This window comes from Podarcis melisellensis, assembly GCF_964234715.1.
Source record: "Podarcis melisellensis genome assembly, chromosome: 1".
Lineage (NCBI taxonomy): Eukaryota > Metazoa > Chordata > Lepidosauria > Squamata > Lacertidae > Podarcis > Podarcis melisellensis.
This window is the reverse complement of record NC_138528.1, coordinates 74,915,038-74,936,217: the sequence shown is the minus strand read 5'-3', so window position 1 is coordinate 74,936,217 and position 21,180 is coordinate 74,915,038. Positions and strand designations below refer to the sequence as shown.

At 42.2% G+C, this 21,180-nt stretch overlaps 1 protein-coding gene and 1 long non-coding RNA gene across 8 annotated transcripts in view; one reads left to right on the top strand and one right to left on the bottom strand.

Moving 5' to 3' along the window:
• The window catches only part of LOC309365466 (mucin-5B-like), a 46,086-nt gene extending 39,002 nt beyond the window's left edge, over positions 1–7,084 (top strand). For 5 of the 7 annotated variants that reach the window (XM_081903511.1, XM_081903510.1, XM_081903509.1 and 2 more), the window contains 7 exons: positions 498–538; positions 961–1,083; positions 2,293–2,388; positions 3,141–3,269; positions 3,712–3,751; positions 5,028–5,151; positions 6,648–7,084. In XM_081903511.1, coding sequence (XP_081759637.1) covers positions 498–538; positions 961–1,083; positions 2,293–2,388; positions 3,141–3,269; positions 3,712–3,751; positions 5,028–5,151; positions 6,648–6,813 — 719 coding nt within the window. In that variant the 3' untranslated portion in view covers positions 6,814–7,084. The remainder of the gene's footprint in view (positions 1–497; positions 539–960; positions 1,084–2,292; positions 2,389–3,140; positions 3,270–3,711; positions 3,752–5,027; positions 5,152–6,647) is intronic. The other 2 variants (XM_081903512.1, XM_081903513.1) reach the window with 2 other exon arrangements.
• LOC309366285 lies at positions 658–7,277 on the bottom strand. The gene is made up of 3 exons (XR_014166626.1): positions 7,205–7,277; positions 5,244–5,302; positions 658–1,021 (listed from the first exon to the last, which is right to left on the bottom strand). It is a non-coding gene; the product is annotated as an uncharacterized lncRNA (long non-coding RNA).
• Positions 7,278–21,180: the final 13,903 nt, after the last annotated feature.

Genomic DNA, 21,180 nt, shown 5'->3' with positions numbered 1-21,180 from the left:
CTCTACATACCCTGGGTAAATGAAAAGGGATCATGGTGTACACTCATCCACCTCATTATTATTATTAGGCAGGTGTGGATGCTAACACCTACACCTATTTTCAAATGGGCACCCTATGGGGAAATGCAGAATCAATCTGTAATGAGCTTTTATTTTTGGAATGAAACTAGTTTCCGAAGAAGCACTCTTCTGGGGCAAAATATACACAATAGATCTAGACTGAGTGTTGACCACGTTGAAAAAACATGATTTTAGAATAACATGCTATCTGTGTATGTGTGCAGCCTTAGTCACAAAATGCTAAAAACACATTTGGCTATAAGGGGATATTATGTGTATTTTCACTATCTGGATCAAAATGCGTTGTTACTAATTTGTGAGAGATTCTTCCCTACAACTAATATAGCAGAAAAAGGAGAAAAGAACCCAGGAAATCCATAAGAGAGAAGTCAAGAAAACCTCAGCATTTCTGAGCATTATTTTTCTTTTACTTACAGAACCAAAAAATGTTTGTGTATCTAAAGGAATTGAGTATCAGGTAAGGTCTGCTGCTTGCTTTAATTCACTGCTATGATATTCCTTTAGTTCAGGGGTGGGAGAACTTTTTAACCTAAAGGGTGGGCTCTTTAGTGCCCTCAATGGGCTAATACTTTTACAGCTGCTTTTTAAAATATGCAAATGAAATTTGAAATTTAATATAGTGTCTTCTTTGGCTTTGAAAATCTAATAATTATTTTAATGCTAGCTGTTAGTCTTTGAGTTATATCCAGCTATTCTGAATAGACCCATTGAAAGCAGTGGATTTAGAACTAAAGTCCATTGATTTCAATGGGTCTAGTTTGAGTATGACTTAAATACACCCTTTCACTAATCCCATGCTGCTTAATAGCATTTCTGTGTTAATATGCTGGATTTACTTACCAGATTCTTCCCCTTCTGCTTTACCATCTCTCGTTTAAGCCTGGATCAGTGGTACCTTCAGACTCTTGTGATGAATGCTTTTGCACTGTAACACAGGATCCTAAAACCCAAACCAATAAAATTAAGTGCACTCCAATTAATTGTTCTACTGAATGTCAACAGGTAGGTAGACACATTGATGACTAACTTCTCCTCTGTTGCTGACTCAGCTTACCTTGCCATTGTTATTGTGGTTAGACAAATGTAGTGAACAGCAGCTGGTTGGAAAATGGCTTCCCTACTACAGTAGTTAACAACAACAACAATTCCCAAGAGAAGCACTGGGAGAAAGCTTCCATAAAAGGTTGCTTTTCAATAATAATAATAATAATAATAATAATAATAATAATTTATTATTTGTAGCCCGCCCATCTGGCTGGGTTTCCCCAGCCACTCTGGGCGGCTTCCATAGAAACCAAAAATACACTAAAATATCACAGATTAAAAACTTCCCTGAACAGGGCTGCCTTAAGATGTCTTCTGAATGTCAGGTAGTTATTTATCGCTTTGACATCTGATGGGAGGGCATTCCACAGGGCGGGCGCCACTACCGAGAAGGCCCTCTGCCTGGTTCCCTGTAACTTGGCCTCTCGAAGTGAGGGAACTGCCAGAAGGCCCTCGGAGCTGGACCTCAGTGTCCGGGCAGAACGATGGGGGAGGAGACGCTCCTTCAGATATACTGGACCGAGGCCGTTTAGGGCTTTAAAGGTCAGCACCAACACTTTGAATTATGCTCGGAAAAGCACAAAAAGAGAGAAAAGCAGAAGATCTGATGAATCTTATGTACATTATGGGCAAAGCACCTTGAAGATGATCCATCACTGCATATAACAGACTAACACATGGTGATTCCAAAAGATGGGGGTTAAGTAAAATAACACCAGAATGTAAATATAGGGGAGAGCTGTGATGCCTACCATTAACACCAGCTAGTTAATAAAAATGCTATATAATGATCACGTTTGGTTAAGATACTAAGCCTGATATTTCTTGAGCTAGACAGAATAGGAAGCCTGAAGGACAATTCTGTGGATTAAAGTAGTTTCTGGGCTTCCATTCAAAACTCCAGATTCCACCCCAAACTGGGAGGTCCATCAGAATCTGAAGTAGGGGTTGCCCAAAATCTAAAAATAACTTGCAAAAATGTGAACGTTAGTCAAAACTGCATGGAAAAATGTGTTTATAAGGAGAAATGCTGGTGAATTTCCATGAGGATTTTCTTTATAACGCAAAATGTGGACCACTGAATTTAAGACTGGAAAAAGGCGAAACTGGGGGAATTGAAATTGGCAGCTCCTTCCATCCCTTCCATCAGCATCTTTTCATCCTCAGGGGTTCCACTATGTCCAGAAAGAAGGAAAATGCTGTGGTGAATGTGTGCAGACAGCATGTGTGAGAAAGCTTTCACCTGGGATAGTGACCATTGAGGTATCTGTTTACCTTCTTTATGAGTACAGTGGTACCTTGGGTTATAGACGCTTCAGGTTACAGACCCCGCTAACACAAAATAGTACCTTGGGTTAAGAACTTTGCTTCAGGATGACAATAGAAATCACATGGCAACGGCACAGCAGCAGCAGAAGGCCCCATTAGCTAAAGTGGTACCTGAGGTTAAGAACAGTTTCAGGTTAAGAATGGACCTCCAGAACGAATTAAGTTCTTAACCCGAGGTACTACTGTAATTGTTTTGTTGTGAACATATTACTCAGTTAGCTCAAAAACACAATTTTAAGGAGACTTCTCTTTGAATGCTTCATGTGTAACAATAGAATAAAATGCCTTCATGAAATTAGATTTTAGCAATAGTGAGATACTTCTATACATTCCAAAATGCAGGTATTGAAGAAAACAACTTTTCATACAGATAGGACAGGCACTAAGGAAGAAAGATTTGCAGCTGACATAAGTTCACCCAGGATGTCTTTGGGAAAGGAGGGAATTTGAACTGACCCTCCTGATCTTCAGAACAGGAGAGAAACCACCAGTGAATGCCTTGGTTAAAACATAACTCCCTATTCTATTTCTGTAGTCAGCCACTATCAAGCCCAACTAGGCATTGCACCATTCATGTAATGAACACTTGCATGAGTGTAGGAATGTAGGGAATGTAGGAAAGTCTAGATGAAGATCAGCTCTTTTGCTCAATAGCACCTATTTCTGGATATTATTTTCTACTACAGGTTGGGAAGACCTACAAGGATCCACAGGATAACTGTACTCAGTATCTATGCACCAGGGTATCAGATAAATTTATACTGAGTACCACAATAATATCTTGCCCAGTGTTTGATCGATCAAACTGTGTCCCAGTGAGTATTATTATAGCAGTGCTTGCTTTTATCAGTTCAACTCATTTGGCTTCCAGAGCCAGACAGAAGGAGGCCGGCTGGATTGTGTTTGGGGATCTATGTCACTAACCCACTAACAGGTAGCTCAGTTGGTTAGGGCAGGGTGCTCATAATGCCAAGGCTGCAGGTTCAATACCTGTATGGAACAGCTGCATATTCCTGAATATTGACTTCAGGTTATGATTGGTTGCGAGTGAAATAAACCATCATCGCTGGTTAGCCTTCCAGAGTTAGCTGCGAGGAGCAGGAAGGAACAAAGCAGGTGCAAAATGGATGGATTTAAAGATTTATAATCTATACATAAAGGAGGAAAAGGAGTGACATGCAAAAAAAAAAAGAAATATTAAGATGTGAAGCACTAATATTATAATGTGACATATTCTCATGTTTCTTTTCAAAATAGGCAACTATTCAAACTGCTGCTGATGGATGCTGTGAGATATGTGAGTATGTTCTTTACAATAGTTGATGAATGAAAGCGAAAGAGCTTTTATAAAGTCCTAGTTTGCAGAGAACCAGTGCTTTTTTTCTGAGGGTATGCAGGGGTACGCATACCCCAAAACATTTTGTGAATCTTTGTACCTTTGTCCATTTACTGTATTTATTTTTCTGATTTGAACTATAAAATTTTTATTTTCAAAATGAGAGTACCCCTAAACATTTTTTTAAGAAAAAAAGCACTGCACATAACTGTCAGGAACTGGCTGGATGAGGGGGGGGCGCTGCCCTTCCAAGAGCCCCCCCAGGGATGACAGAGAGGAAAGAGACTTGGGCCCAGGACATGGAGGACCAGTCTGCAGAAGCGGCAAGCTGGGAGGTCATTGAAGCAGGAGGTTTGCGTGAACATGGAGAGTCAGAAGAAGAAAGCCATTCCAGGACAGGGCTGGGCACTGTGAGCTCAGACTTACAGCAAAGAGCCAGATACTGCCTCTGTTGCTCAGCAGTCCCGCTCCAGCTAGCTCTCCTCCTCCACTGACACCCAGATCATGAAGAGTCCTGCCCATTGCTGAGCAACGGGCCAGATGGGCCCAGAGGGGAATCCCTCTCCTTTGCTGCAGTCTATGGCTACTTGAGAGGAGTCCAGAGTGAGGGAAGGGGGGCCAGATGCCAGTTCCAGCAATGTCTTCAACTAGGGGAGACTAGCCTAGATGAACTTGGTTGTGCTTTTACTTTTGTGAATAAAAGCTATTTGCATTTCACGTCTCGAGTCCTTTTCCAAACCTGTGGAAGAACCTGCAGTCTCTTGACAGCCCCTGGACAATAACACAAAACCAAACCACAAAACCACAATGGAATACCAGTAAAAATCCATTTCTCTAATCTGTTTTCTGTGATGTCAGCTGATTAATAACAATAGCATTAGAGCAAAAAGAAGAGCTATCTAAAGTTCTTCAAAGAGGCCTGTTAAATCTAGGGCAGGGGAAAATATTTGATTCAGTTTGCGTTTAAAGCTGAATCTATCGAAATTGCACTTTCCATAACAATATGAGAACCAAAACAGAATCATCCTTTGAAATGCACACTTATTTGAATTTTACAATGTAGCCCTGCAACCAAACAATGTCTACAGAAATGCATATATTCGGGTGTGTGTGTGTGTGGAATGAGCAGCTACACTTGAAATGATAGATAAAACTGCTTTTAAGTTCAAAGCTGCTGGTTCCTGATAGTTTAAGTTCCAATCAGGTCAAGTTATTTGAGTTTCCCTTTCATTTTCAGGTACCCCCTTGTCACATAATTGTACAATTAACCTGAAGAGGCAATTCATTGTTTATAAGAATTGTAAATCAGCCAGGCCTATCAGCGTTCCTTCCTGTGCAGGATCCTGCAACACCTACTCTGTGTAAGTAAAAGATTGCTCCACCTGTCTCAGTCAACTTGACTTCTACAGCACAACACAGACACAGCATTCTCTCTTTGTGCCTCTTTGCTTACCATTTTCTGGAAATGAGCCGGGAGCACGAATATACCTCAGTTTTTGCCACTGCCACCCTCTGTAAAATAGCAAATAATAGTTGCACTATTAAGTCACCCTGGATTTGTAACAAGTAGTTGAGTTTCATATTTGCCCACTTTGCACACACAGATATGTTGTTACCATATGGTTGCTTCACTACACATGCAGAGACTTTCAACATTTTATCATTTTACTGCAAGATTTATGGGAAAATAAGGTGAGCCAATGGCACAACTGCTTTAGTATGTGCACAAGGTCTCTATGGGTCAACCTGTCTGGCATGTTGCCACGAGTCCAGGATAACACAAATTAACTGGCCGTCAAATTATTCTCCAAAGGCTGGTTTTTGGTATAATGACACAATCACTTGACTGGATGTTCCAATAAATTAAACAAGAATGTGTTTCCTCTCCCCAGTGAAAAGTAGTGGTAACATGTTCCTTATTTTCCAAGGGTGTTACACCAAAAGAATAGGCACTGAGAGGCCTTTAGCAAGTTCTTTTAACAGCCTGTTAATTTAGTGCACAGGGGTAGGACCCCCAAAGTGTAGGTGGTATCTAAGCAGCTTGAGCAAGACCTAGGTTAAGATTTCAGAATCAGTCAGGTGTTGAATATAGCGGAAAGCTTCTGATAATCAGGACTCAAACTGTCACACTGTACAAAAGCACTGAATGTTGTGATCTACATGGGCATTTCTCCTTTGTGAGAGACACATGTATATACCCAGTGTCTTCTTATAGATCAGGCTCCAACCTGTCAAGAACTCAGTGGGACTCTGCAATTCCTCTTTCTGTATTTCCCCTGTTGTTTTGGTAGAGCTGGACAGCAGGAGAAGCAGCATGCACCCCTCTATTAGCAATGGAAGCAGATATCGATTAGGAAACCTTGCTGCTGCCTTTTTCTGCTGATAGTGACACTATTTATGAGTTTTATAAGCCACCTAATGGCTTACAAGCCACAGTCAAAGAAAGTTAACATTGTGCACAGATCTGGGGGGACAACAGAAGCGGAAGTAGAAGCAGAGTTTCCCAGAGATCTAAAATCACACAGTCTCCATCCTTTTTCCTTCAATGTTTTTAGCATGGAACACTGGTGGGGAGGGAAGAAAGTGGAGCATAATGACCTAAACCAACTTTCACCCTCTAGATATTTTGGACTACAATCCCCACCAATCAGCATGACCAACAGTCAGGGATGGTGGGAACTGTTGTCCAAAACATGTGGAGGGCACCATATTGATGAAGGCTAAACCAAAAACACAGACCAGTGCACTTGGTTAATGAATAAATGCTAGAAAACTATTTCTTGGCTTACACCACTGGCTGCTTTTTGTGTAAAGAGGAACATCAATCAAAACGTTTCACCTGTGCTTTCTCCCTCAGATATTCCTTTGACACTCACAAAATGAAGCATGGATGCACATGTTGCCATGCCACAAAATACCATGAAGTGAGAGTGGAACTGGTTTGCAGCAAAAGGAGGCATATGAAATACAGATATCTTCATGTAGATGAGTGTAGCTGTGTCGAAACTAAATGCCCAACATAGAAACATGAACCAAAAAATGTTGGCGAAATGTTTTGTCTTTATTTGAATTATTCATTTTTTAAAAATTGCTTCAAGCAGTTGTGTGCAATTGTGTGTGTGTGTGTGCAAGCATTCACATATCCATTTTTACTCCTGTAATATGAGATGTTTAGGATTTTTTTTACAAAGTGATTCATCCCTGTAATCATGTTTCTTATTCCAGTTGCTACAGGAAATTGAATGACAAAGAACAATGTTGATATTTGTCAAATAAACTATGTTTCCAAGTTGACTTGCTTTCTGTTGCAATAACCTCATCTAGATCAGCTACAGTATATCCTCTTCTCTTTCACTCTCAAAGACCTGACAGAGAAGAATTAGTAGTGTAAACATTCACAATGTGAACACACACCGTTAAAATCTTTGCAAGAAGATTGGTGAAAGACTTGGCTGGAAATTCATTGTGGAAGTCGGGGGGGGGGAGTGTAGCATTCTGGATCTGTAGAAACAAAGAACATTACTGTATTCAAAGTAAGAGTCGGATACAGTTATGAAAGAGGGTAGCCCCTACTCGCGTGTTATTATCATTGGAATTAAACAGTTGGTGTAGGGGCCACATGCACCACTTCCAGAGCCTCTTTCCCGACTGTCTCTACTGACCAGCACAAAGGATGGAGGGGGGCTTCTCGCTGCATTCAGGTAAATACACTGAGAAGCCTTGAAATGATGTGGAATGTGGGTAGAAGTTCAGTACTGGAGCTGCTAAGATGCTGAATGTGGGCAAAGGTCTGATATGGAGCCAGGGGTAGGGTGCAGACACAGGTATTTAGCAGCGGGGGTGGTCTCTGCAACCTCTGCATGACCAGTTTAACCGCAACTCTGCTAACTTCTTCTGGATAAGATGTTGTGTGATTAACTCTCAGTTGTCTGATTCACCACCACACTGAACATAAGCTTCATGTTTTCCCCTCCCCACATTACTTCCTCCTCTGGGAGATATTTGGGACACAGTTACAACTAGTTTGTTTAATAGCTGTTCCTAGCATAATTTCATTCACATCACTGAGTAGATGTTTTCCTTATACTCTTAACTGGTATTTGGTTGAGAGGAAATCTTCCTACCGTTCAGCTTGGCCAGTCACACTGGGCATTTGAGGGAATGGGGATCTTCCACTGCAAAGTGTGGTTTGGTTAGATTGGTGAAGTTATTTGCCCTACAAGTAGATGTTCTCTCACTGTAGTGTACTGTGGTCCAGATTGGTTAGATCAGCTTACAGGAGGTTGGTGTCCTGCCTTCCTTAGAGTCTATATGATAGAAACCCAACATACAGCCATATGTTATTAGGGTAGCATTAAGCTATGGGAAACAGCTGAGGTACAATAATATTCAAAAGTTGCCACACCTGCATGAAACTTCTAAGTTATACTGGACTCCAACACAGCTCTTTCTGCTGAGGAAACACTTTCTTTCCTGAATTCCAATAGTCTTGACTTATTGTGATTTCCCACAAGATCTCTCACACCACAAGCATTAGGCTAACACCCACTGAAGATTCACAGTGTGTTGTGGTTTATGTTTTGCTTTGCATCCCAACTTGGTTAGAAAGCTACCAAAAGCTTCTTTCACAGACTCTGGTTACAACTTCAAATGCTGCATCATTATTTCATAAAAACAACAACAGGATAGATGTGGATTGTGGCTAACATCACATGTACACTGCTTCCCAAACCAACAGTGTGAGCATGCTCAGTGCAAAGGAAATAGTAGTAGTATGCACACAGCCATAAGTTCTAATGGCTTAGTCTTCAGCATGCTGCATCAGCATGAGGTCACAGTGGCCAGTCTTTTTGACTCAGCCAGACAGCATCAACATAGGTGTACAATGGTCAGCCTCTCTAATTGAAGCAGGCAGAAGCAGTTGTATGCCCAAACACACACACAGAGAGAGAGAGAGAGAGAGAGAGAGAGAGAGAGCACTCATAGAGGTGAGCATGTGAAGAAGCATGTGGAACTGGTCTCCTACTGAAGTGGTTCAGTAGCAAACATGCGCAAGCAGTCTCAGTCTCTTTGAAATGGGCAGAAGTGGGGATGAGTGGGTGGGTGGGAGAGAAGCAGTAAAGAAGGTGAGGAGCCAGCTGTAAGTAAATCACCTGGTAAGTAAATCAGTCTAAATGCTAACTGTCCCATAACTGCCCTGTAAACAAATGAGAAGACTTGACATATAGTTTAACCACCATGTAAGATTTGTGCTAGCAAATCAGGTTGGATGTTAAATAAGCGGGTCATGTAGAGGAGCTGACCTCTTTTACAAATCTCAAGCTCAGAACAAGACTGTCATGATGACACTACCAGAATTCTTGCCATTACTAGTGCCATAAATCATAGCAATGGCTGTGAGCTTGCAAAGTGTCCCCAGCCAAAGTTCTATGAACATTACAAGCTTGTGTTCTAAGCTACAGCAACAATAAACATCTTGTGACAAATTAAAGACAACCACATTTTATTATGCCCCAAGCAGATGGACTAGATATGTGCCCTCTCAAACTTTAATGTGCCACAAAAATAACACAAGTGATTAACACGACTGCCCCACTGGAATTATTTATAAGTATCACAACAATTATGGATATTAGTATCAGAGAATCTTTGCTTCCAACCCAAAAATACACAGTTGAAGGGAGATCCAAACAATTTAATGCTATTGCCACTCCTTCACCAGCAGGTGTCATACCAGACACACAAACTATGCTACACAAAGATGGTAGTGCAATAGATTTTAATAGTATGTTAGAAATGTGGCTACTGCAGCAAGTGTTTTAGGAAAGTGTGTAATCTGTAGGTGGGTGGTGTTGGCGTGCTAGACAATGAATTTCATGTATTCCTATATCTTTAGGAGTTGTCCAGAAGGCAGGCTTTTTTTTTTTAAGTACTTCATTACAGGGAGAAGTAGCAGTTTGTTATTCTTTCTGTGCAATTCCTCAAGGTAGAAGAGCCCCCTCTGACTTCTCCCTGGCATCCTCAGTGGTGGATCACCATAGAATCATTAAGTTGGAAAGCACCCCAGTGGTAATCTAGTTCAAACCCCTGCAATCAGTCATCTAAAAATCCCCTCAAAGACACAGACGGAGGGCTGTAGGGTGGATGTAGGATGGAATATATACATTTCATCAGCAAGATCTGTCCAGTGTTCTAGGGAGCTCTAAGAAAATAAAAACCAGCATAGTTTTGAAATTGGTGGTTAAAAAATTAGTGCAGTTTTGAAATATTCATTCCACCATCTTTATTCAAAATGGTGTCACGAAAAACAGACAAAAACCTGTTCTTTGATCTCAGGGACCATTGTACAAAATTTGGTTACAATATCTTAAGAGGTATCAAAATGCATAGAAAACAGACAAAGAAACAAATAACTTTCCGAAATATATAGTAGATTTTATGTTGGTCATGTTTTGAGGCTGGGCAATTTCCATGAAAGTGGCAGGAGTGCTCTTATTCCTAGTGGCGAAATGTTAGTCATACATGGTTTCCTTATGAAGTTCTTAGCCCTACTTCTGAGAGTCTAGCTAAGAGGGAAATTATTTCATTTCATTTGTACTACAGTTAGAATTATAACTTCAGAAGAAATGCCATTTAAAAGAGGGGATTTTAAGGCAGTGTTAAGGGGAGGGAAGAAACTTCTCTGTATCAGGGTTTTATTTTTTATAGGAACCCCTTTTAAGTGCCTGTATGAAAGTATCTGGCAGAAGGGCTATACAGTTACCCAGCGACCTATAATAACTGCTCCCTAGATAAATTGTTATTATTATTTACTAACTTTTTATATCGCTCTTCATCCAAGGATCACAGGGTGGTTTACAATATAAAAGAACAAATATTAATAACATTGTAACAAACCAAGACGTGGGTAGCACTGTGGGTTAAATCACAGAGCCTAGGACTTGCCGATCAGAAGGTTGGTGCTTTGAATCCCCAAGATGGGTTGAGCTCCCGTTCCTCGGTCCCTACTCCTGCCAACCTAGCAGTTTGAAAGCACATCAAAGTGCAAGTAGATAAATAGGTACTGCTCTGGCAGGAAGGTCAATGGCGTTTCCTTGTGCTGCTCTGGTTCGCCAGAAGCGGCTTAGTCATGCTGGCCACATGACCCGGAAGCTGTACGCCGGCTCCCTCGGCCAATAAAGCGAGATTAGAGCTGCAACCCCAAAGTCGGTCATGACTGGACCTAATGGTCAGGGGTCCCTTTACCTTTACCTTTTAACAAACCAAAACAATACCCCCCAAGTTTAAAAGGCCATCGTCTGTTTAATTAGCTAAAGGCCTAGGAGAATCAGACAGTTTTTGCCTGGTGCCTAAACAAATGTAATTAAGGCATCAAGTGAGCCTCCCTGAGAAGAGCATTCTACAACCAGGGAACCACCACAGAAAGGGCCCATTCTTGTGCTGTCACCCTCTGGACCGCTCATGGAGGAGGCATACAAAAATTGGGTCTCAGATGATGACAGCAGGATCCTGGTCAGTTCACATGAGGAGAGGCTGTCCTGGAGGTTTTTCGGCGGTTCGAATCCCTGCGACGGGGTGAGCTCCCGTTGCTCGGTCCCAGCTCCTGCCAACCTAGCGGTTCAAAAGCACACCCAAAAATGCAAGTAGATAAATAGGTACCACTCCAGTGGGAAGGTAAACAGTGTTTCTGTGTGCTGCTCTGGTTTCGCCAGAAGTGGCTTAGTCATGCTGGCCACATGACCCTGAAAAACTGTCTGCGGACAAACGCCGGCTCCCTCAGCCAGTAAAGCAAGCACCGCAACTCCAGAGTCGTTCATGACTGGACTTAACTGTTAGGGGTCCCTTTACCTTTACCTCTTAAGTCAAACCCAGCACTTTGAACTGGACCCAGAAACTGACTAGCAGTTTCCATTACAGAGGGGATTTCTATAGATCACAGCCATATTTATTAACCATATTTATTATAGCTTATGAATGCAATCCTTGATCTTTAGAATGCATACTTCCTCATTCTCTGGAAATGGGCCCCATTCTTTCTTAACATAATCTGTAAAATCTATGGAGTCGCCCAACTCCAAATCACCTTTGAACAAACAGCTATGTAATTCAAGAAAAGTTGATCCAACTTTTTAATGTGTTTTCTGTTCCCTGTTTCCATGTATCAGCCTGTTCAGGATCCCTACACTTAGTTGACTAACCTCGTAAGTGAACGGCAAGGCTGAGTCAGAGTCTACGTACTGAACTTATTATTTGGAGTCACCTCCATATGTCTCAAAGGATACCACAATGAATATCAAATTATTTCTTCACTGTATTGGGCTATTACAATTTCTTTGATATCAATTAATTTCTTTGATATCATTAATTAATGCTGCAAGTTTGGGCAATAGCAGGGTTAAGACATTACGTGGATGTGCTTCCACATGGCAACTGTAGCACAAACTCTGGACCTGTGAATAGGGCTGAATTTAGGTTTCACGAGGCCCTAAGCTACTGAAGGTAATGAGGTCCTATATATGTCCAGCTGTCCTTTGTCAACAACAAATTGTCACTATTTTTTGTGTTGAATATATGCTATATGGTAATTTATGGACCTAACAGGTATCTAAAGCCATTTGCACATAACAAAATATGGATTTTTATCAAAATAAATGAACTGAAATACAATTAAGAAGTATCCAGTTTTTTCCCCTTTGAATTTTTTTTGGGCCCCCAAAAGAGTGGGGCCCTAAGTTATAGCTTGTTTAGCTTATATGTAAATCCGGCACTGCCTGCGAATGTTGGACTCCTGCAAGACAATTCTATTCATGCTTCCTCCAAAGTAAGTCCAGATGTGTCCAGTGCCTCTCACACTGGGCCAGCCCTGCCATTAGACAGGGTGAAATAGCCACCTCAGGCAGCAGAATCATAGAATTGTAGAGTTGGAAGGAACCCCAAGGGTCATCTAGTGCAACACCCTGCAATGCAGTAATCTCAGCTGAAGCATCCATGACAGACGGCCATTCAACCTCTTCTTAAAAACTTCCAAAGGAGGAGAGTCCACAACCTCCTGAGAGACTCTGTGGCAGGGGAGCTAGGCTGCAGCAGTGAGGTGTTGAAGAGCAGAACTGAATGTGTTAGAGGCCAAGGCCTTTAAACTAGTCTATTGCTCTCAGGCATGGTGGAGTGAGGTGACCCATTATCGGTGCTGATTCAAGATTCCACTACAGTAGTTGGCTTCAGTACATGGGATGGGTAGGAGGCACCATCTTGTGATTTACTTCTGGCAGTAAAATTTATTGGGCTTGCCCTGACCACGCATCAATAGGAGGTATAGAATTCTTCCACTGGCAGCCACTATAGTCCTCTCCTGTCTGCCATGTTGCTTCAGTGCTGCCCCACTGCCACTCCTCTTACACAATTCACTGAGGCCAGAACATTCATTTCAAGGTGAGCTTCCTATGGCTTCCATTCATTGATATATTCAGAGATGTATGGTGTCTCCTTGACATGACCTTACACAAAAAGCAGGAGGAAAATGTGCGGTGGCCTGAAGAATAGTTTTAGTGTTAGCATTATTTCAATTTCTATTCTGCCTTTCCCCCCAAAGGAGCCTAGGGTGGCGAACAACAAAGCAGAAAAACAATACCATTAAAAACAAAATAAAGGCATATTTAAAACACCTAAGAGCATCTAAAGAAAAGAAAAATCACTCACTGACCCTCCCAGCTCATAACTTCATGTTTCCAGGAACAGTATCTTTCAGTCATCAAATTCCTGGATGAACAGGAATGCTTTTAAATTCCTCCTGAATGTTAACAATGAGGAAGCCAAGACGTATTGCACCAGGGAGGCATTCTACAAACGGGCAAAGACTGTCAAGAAGGCCCTGTCATGGAACCAGGTGTGCCGACTCAGGAGGGAAATGGGGGGGGGGGGCTGATATCATGCATGATACTGTGTTGTTGCATGCTGTGTCTGGGTGTTGCATGCGATGTCACAGCACCCTGCATGACAGCTGGAAGTCGGACGTGGCACTGGTGCACATGACATCCAAACATCACCCAACAGCTTGGCCTCCATGACTGTTGGCTCCTCCTCCTGTTCCTACCAGGAGCTGGGATCTGCTTCCCCTCCACAGCTGGAGGAGGAGGAGGAGGAGGAGCTGCAGTGTTGCTTCTGGGCATCGTGTACACCATTGTGGCACCCAGGTAAACATTGCAGTGGTTCAGCCCCCTGCTAAAAAATATTGGAGGGGCTCAAAGGGGTCAGTCCCTAGGAGTCAGTGCCCCTGATCAGAGCAGCACCATCCAAGCAGTACTCAGCCCCAGCCCTAGCCCCAGCAAAGTCTCCCATGCCGGTCACAGGACCCAAGAAGGTTGATACTGGGGAGGAACTCCTCTAGATATCTGGGTCCCGAGCCATTTAGGGCTTTATATGCTAGCACTAACACCTTGGATTGAGTCTGTCAGCAAACCCACCCTCCAGCTCCAAGCATGGTTAGCAAAATACTGCTAGAAATAATGCACTGGTGCACTTTTACATGGCATATGCAATGATGTAGGAAGGCTATTCAATAAGTGAACACAGGAATCCAGAAAATTGTTGACTGCACCAGCCAACTTGGGAGGCACATTCTGACCCTCTCTTGAAGACTCTGTACAAATCACAGGTGGTGAAGGAATGCCCTCCTGCTGGTGCTGAAGAGCTTAAAAATGTTGTAGAGCCTTTACTCTCCCAGCGTGCTTTCGGAGGAGAAGGAATCCGTCTTCAATTTATTCTTTATCATCCACAGCCCAAACTGCTGGAGCCAGAGCAGATAGATACAAAGCAAGGCCATAAATCAATCATTTCCATTAGGAAAACACAATAATGATTTTTGTGGATCTTATCATTCTTGTATCACACTGCTGCCTCAATCGCCTACAGATCTCCTGAAACATACTTTAAAAGTTGGTTTTTGCATTCCTTTCCTCTTCCCATGCCTGGTTTATGAGCATTGAGTGACATTTGTTTAAACATTTTCGTCCATTAGGGTTGGAATGCAGAATGGTTTAAAGTTGCATAAAACTATTTTAAGCCCAGAGAAGGCAAACATCACATTGCCTTTGAACAATGTGGTGGTGCACCTGTAGGCTGTTAAACATTTTGTTTCATTCTTTCACCTCTGGCCACTATTGCCATGTTGAGGGCTGACCCTTTTACAAAATGAGGGCTGCAACAAAACATTGCAGTGTGACTCATGTTCAGATTTCCAATCATTCCAATTCTCCCTCCCCCCAGTCAGAGCTGGTTTAACCACTAAGAGAATTGGTGGAGCCTAAGGCAGCAACATTTTAGGGGTGGAAAATTAGAACGGCAGTTCTATAATCCTGTTAGTTCCTCTGTCAACTCATGGAGAGGGAAAAGATTTTACAACCTGAGTCTTTTTATTTTAAAGTAAATACAGTGGTACCTCAGGTTAAGTATTTAATTCGTTCCGGAGGTCTGTTCTTAACCTGAAACTGTTCTTAACCTGAAGCACCACTTTAGCTAATAAGCACAATTTCTGGGTTAGCGGAGTCTGTAACCTGAAGCGTATGTAACTTGAAGCATATGTAACCTGAGGTACCACTGTACCTGATTTAATTTGACTGCTGCCACTGAAAGTCAAAAAAGAATGGGGACATAGAGAAGGATCAAACTTGAAGTGAACTGTCATTGTTATTTAAGGACTCCAGACAGGTTTTACTTTTGCATCTTCACTTTTAAGCAAAACCATTAAAAAAATTTTTTTTTTTAACAGGTGGGATGCAGTCTGGTAAACAACAGCTGGAAGCCATTTTGCAATCCACACTGAATATTTGGTGCTTAAAACGGGTAAGGGGCAGAGGTGGACATTTCTAAAAAGGTTTCTTTTTGAAGATTGTTCTTCTCATTTCTTTTTGTGCCTCTCCTCTCCCAACAATTGCAGTATGAAGTTTGCCTCTATTTCAGAACTGAGCCTAAGTTTCTTTGTTTTCAGGCAGTTGCCTAGTCCTTCTATGGCCTCATGGCAGTTAAAAACATTAGCCTAAGGCCAGTTTTGTGCTTTGAGCATTCACTGCTGCCAACCAGCTGCTTTGTTCATTGGGATGTTTGCTTGGGCCATGGACCCTGCTGCCGTCTGAGGTCTTCAGACTGTCCTGGGCTTCGCTCTGTTCAACAGTGCTTGGGCCTCCTGGTGTGCTCTTGATGGAAAAGAATTCACGTAGACACGAAGGTCAAGAAGAGAGCGTGAGAGGATGAGTGTTTGCGCTCAGCTCCCACATCCTAAACAATTTCTTTCACCAGAGTAACGCAAGAAAAACCCCTTCCAGCCAACTGGCAGGAGCTGGCCAAAGGAAGGTTGAGCCGTGGTTATCTCCAGAGGCAACCCCAAGTGACAAGGCTGCCTCAAGGCAGAACTTGAGGAAGTGCCGGCCTTTGCCTTACTGGTGTTCGAAGAACAAATATTTGCTTGATAATACGTCACACATCCCTGATCATTTGCTATCATATTCTGAGAAGCTGTTATCGTGATGCTTACGCATATTGCACTGGGACACAAGTTAAGGTTCCCACGGCAACCTTGGCTGCAAAGTACCCACCATTTGCTGCCTATTAAGCCTCCAGCCTAATCTTTCATTAACCCAACACTCTGCATTTAGCGTCATTTACATGTAAATGCAAAGAAGAGATAAAGTTTGTATTTGGGGCAAGGATCTGCAGTTTCGTGTGCTATCTACCTTGAGAAGATTGTTCAGCTGTGGAATCTGCTGTGTGGTATGATGATATAAATCAGATTGAGATCTATCAACTTGAATTAAAAAAAACCCCAAGAACATATAAATACCCTGAAGGTAAAAGAGGCTTGGTCAAATGAATGTTGCAAACTGGCTCAGCAGTGAGTTGATTGAAAGGAAATATGGAACCATTTGGTTCCACATCAGGTAGCAAAATTAAAGTTAAAACCTTAAAATTAAACTATCACAGATATTAACCCAAGCAACAGCAAGGATAATCTTGCTGATAAAGTCCAGAAACTGAGTCCATTAGGGGTTATTCCCAGGTAAGTGGGCATATCAGGAGTGGCTAACCCTTTTCTGTCTGAGGAAGGTCAGCTGTCTGATGCCAGCATTGAGTGTGGCCAAAATGGCTATTGCACCCTCACGTATTCACCACATGTACATACATACATACATACATACATACATAGCACACAATCTCCACACATACACACACAAGAAGCACACTCACACTTAAGGGAAATCCAGGTGTTTACATGAACTCACAAGCACCTAACTGTGCAGGGAGCAGAGTCATGCACACAGACCCCATACCAACATCACCACACACAGAGTGCCATCTGCTCAGCCCCGCAACCTCTCCATGTTGTGCGGAAAAGCCCTGCATAGGGATTCTTCTCACATTCCTCTGAGTAGAACTCTCCATATGGTCACAGACAAAGATGAAGCCGGGGCCCTGATCCCATGAAGGGTTTGGCTTGCATCCAGGCAAACACAAGCGGAAGAAGTCCTACGCAAGATGGGGAAGCTTGGGGACTGAGAGCTTGTCCACATTTCTGTTTGCCTCACTGCTTTCCCCTCTACTGCTGAATCAGAGCCAACGTCAACTGGGTTTTCCATGGACCGCTGTTTCCTGTGATTCAGTGGTAAAGAGTGAGTTTTCCTGGGGAAAGTGGTGGGGCAAATGGAAAACATCTTGAGCCCATGCCTAGAAATCACAGGACAAGCAGAAGGCCTCTCAGACCCATGCCTTCTGGGCACAGGACAGGCAGAAGTTTGGACGAGCCCTGAGTAGAGGGGAATCACTCACATTGAAGTGCAGCCTGCAAACACATCCCTTCTTCCTTCCCTACAAAGGGGTTTATTTTGGAGGTTTGAGCCTCAGTACCCCTAGGCAGGGCTGGGAGTGATCTTGACTAAAACTCTGAAGAGCTGCTGCTAGTCAATGTAGGCAATAGTCATCTGATCCAGTATAAGGCAGCTTCTTATGTCAGGTCCTCAACACTCCCACAAAGAGAACACAAAAACAAATACAGGACACGTACAGAGACATTCAGACAGACACGCAGGGACACACATATTCTTATACTACAGAATATATAAGATTGCACTCTTAAGGGCAGCATGAATTGGCTACTCTGAAAATTGTTTTAAATGGTGGTATATAGAGAGTGCCGGATTTATGTATAAGCTAAACAAGCTACAGATGACACCCAGCTCTACCTCTCCTTTAAATCAGAACCATTGAAGGCGGTGAAGGTCCTGTGTGAGTGCCTGGAGGCGGTTGGAGGATGGATGGTGGCTAACAGATTGAGGTTGAATCCTGACAAGACAGAAGTACTGTTTTGGGGGGACAGAGGGGGGAGGGTGTGGGGGATTCCCTGGTCCTGAATGGGGTAATTGTGCCCCTGAAGGACCAGGTGCACAGCCTGGGAGTCATTTTGGACTCACAGCTGTCCATGGAGGTGCAGGTTAATTCTGTGTCTACGAGCTCCACCTGGTATGGAGGCTAAGACCCTACCAGAGTGCCAGAGTGATGCATGCTCTAGTTATCTCCTGCTTGGACTACTGCAATGCGCTCTACGTAGGGCTACCTTTGAAGGTGACCCGAAACTGCAGTTAATCCAGAATGTGGCAGCTAGCTGGTGACTGGGAGTGGCTGCCAGGACCACATAACACCGGTCCTGAGAGATCTGCATTGGCTACCAGCACGGTTCCAAGCACAATTCAAAGTGTTGGTGCTGACCTTTAAAGCCCTAAACGGCCTCGGTCCTGTATACCTGAAGGAGCGTCTCCACCCCCATCGGCCCCCTTCTAGCGGTTCCCTCATTGCGAGAAGTGAGGTTACAGGGAACCAGACAGAGGGCCTTCTCGATAGTGGCGCCCACCCTGTGGAACACCCTCCCTTCAGATGTGAAGGAAATAAGCAGCTATCCTATCTTTAAAAAACATCTGAAGGCATGTTTAGGGAAGTTTTTAATATTTAATGCTGTACTGTTTTTAACATTTGATTGGGAGCTGCCCAGAATGGCTGGGGAAACTCAGCCAGATGGGCGGGGTATAAATAATAAATTCTTATTCTTATTCTTATTCTTATTCTTATTATTACTGGGTGTACATTTCCAAAATATAAGATAAAAACCAAATAAAATGGCTTTAGATACCTATTATGTCCATAAATTACCATATAGCATATATTCAACACAATTTGTTGTTGACAATTTGTTGTTGACAATGGACAGTTGGACATATAAAGGGCTCCATTACCTTCAGTAGCTTAGGGCCTCATCAAACCTAAATCCGGCCCTGGATATAGACCACAACACACATCAAAGCTATATTATAGTTACTTGAAATAACACATAAATTCATAGAGTTTTGTTTTGTTGACACAAACATGTTTTTGCTGTTTCTTTCTTTTTGCCAGGGGAGGACATAATCTTTTGTGTATTATGACCACTGTTACATAAAAAACAGATCAAGGCAGGCAAAGCATCCCTGTTAGTTCAAAGAACACGTTCTCATATGAAGACCAAGGAAGGGCTGGCCCTGGAGCCCAGAACTCCGTCTAGCACATACGTTGAGAAAACATTGTTCCTCGGCTTTGATTTACCTGCCTGCAGTACATCTGTCAGTTTCCCACCTGAATCCGTTTGGCAAATAGCTCCACCTCTTTGGTATACAGGATGCAAAAGACCTGGAGATTTTTGATTAATGGATCTTGAGATGCTTTCCCAGCAGCTCTGCTCTCATAGCAGGAGGTGTTTTGTTTCTGGTTCCTGCACTAAAGTAACATTTCAGTCCTAAAAATGGTCTGACTGAAAGCTAAAATAGTCAAAGTAATCTATTTCAGGTGTGTATCCCTCTCACATGCATTTCACATACAAATCTGTTCCCTTCCATTTCCCCAATATTCTGTGATTCTTGAAAAAATGAAAAAATAAAGCTGCATAATTTTTGGCTAATCTTCTCTCTGATATCTAGTGCTGTGCTGTTGTTTTTTATGTGCACATACAGATTCACCATCTCACTAAGAACAAGGTTCTCTGTGAAAGACATTGGAGCCCCCTTCAGGTCAACAGTTAACACAACCCTTTGGGTACCCTCCAAAACTGATACAAAATAAGCATCCTTCATTTTCTCAGTCAATTAATAAAACTGAATGGTTTTTGTGGTTATGGTTACGGACTCTTAAGGGAATCCAGTCAAATTATCTGTGTATTCAGAAGGATCTTGAATGTAGCAAAAGGGTGTTGTCTTATCAACACAGCTAGTTTTGGAGAGAATACAGAACTATTATTTATTTAACCATGCAATGTCTGTTTAATAAAATGGCTCAGTGAGTTTTGTTGTCTTTTGGCGTGAATAGCTTACAGAGTTTATGCTTTCTCAAACTTGCTTATGGCATTCCCCCAAAGCTTTGCTCTGCCATTTCTGCAAATAGAAACAATCTTGCATCGACCAGAGTGCCAGCCTGAGAACTGGCAATGGGTGAACTTTGCTAAGCTCAATTTAGAATCAACTCACCCCAAACCAGCCAATTCAGGCTTACAGAACCCAAACAGAAATGCATACGTTTAAATAAATATACAAATAAAATTACTTTTGAGGAGGCTGAGAAGTTGCAGTGCTGCTTCTGCTTGTTCAACTGATTAACAATTTTTACACAGTGGCAGCAACAGAATGGCATTAGGAAAATTAACAAATGCCCAGGGAAAGGGAAATATCTTCATCTGAAACCAAAAAATATCAGTGTCAGTGCATGGAAGTTCCCAGGAATGGTGTGTGTGTGTGTGTGTGTGTGTGAGAGAGAGAGAGAGAGAGAGAGAGAGAGAGAGAGAGAGAGACTTCCCACAATAAACTCATTGACAAGCAGCAAAGAGAATAATATAATATTAACCTGAACTGTTCAGAGGCAAATTCAATTTGATTCAGATTTAAAGTTGAACCTACCTAATTCACAACATGCAAACCTAAAAACAGCCAGTTTTGGAAATTCACACATCTCTCAATTTTGCAATGTAATACTCCAGCCAAATAATTTGTATAAAAATGCACATACTAGAGTAAACATGTATCTGAAGTAGTGTGCATGCACACGAAAGTTTATACCAGAACAAACTTAGTTGGTCTATAAGGTGCTACTAGACAAATTTTTATTTTTTTATTTTTTATTTCAACTGCGTCAGACCAACACGGCTACCTACCTGAATCTAGAGTAAACATGAACATGCATTATGTAGAGGGACACTGCTTTGCAAAAAAGGCGAATATTTGGCAAAGTTGAATACTAACATGTATTAGGAAAAATTCACTGATGAATTTTCCTGAGAACTTTTTTTAAAAAAATTGCAGCCTGGTGTGAAAATGTGGAGAACTGAAAAG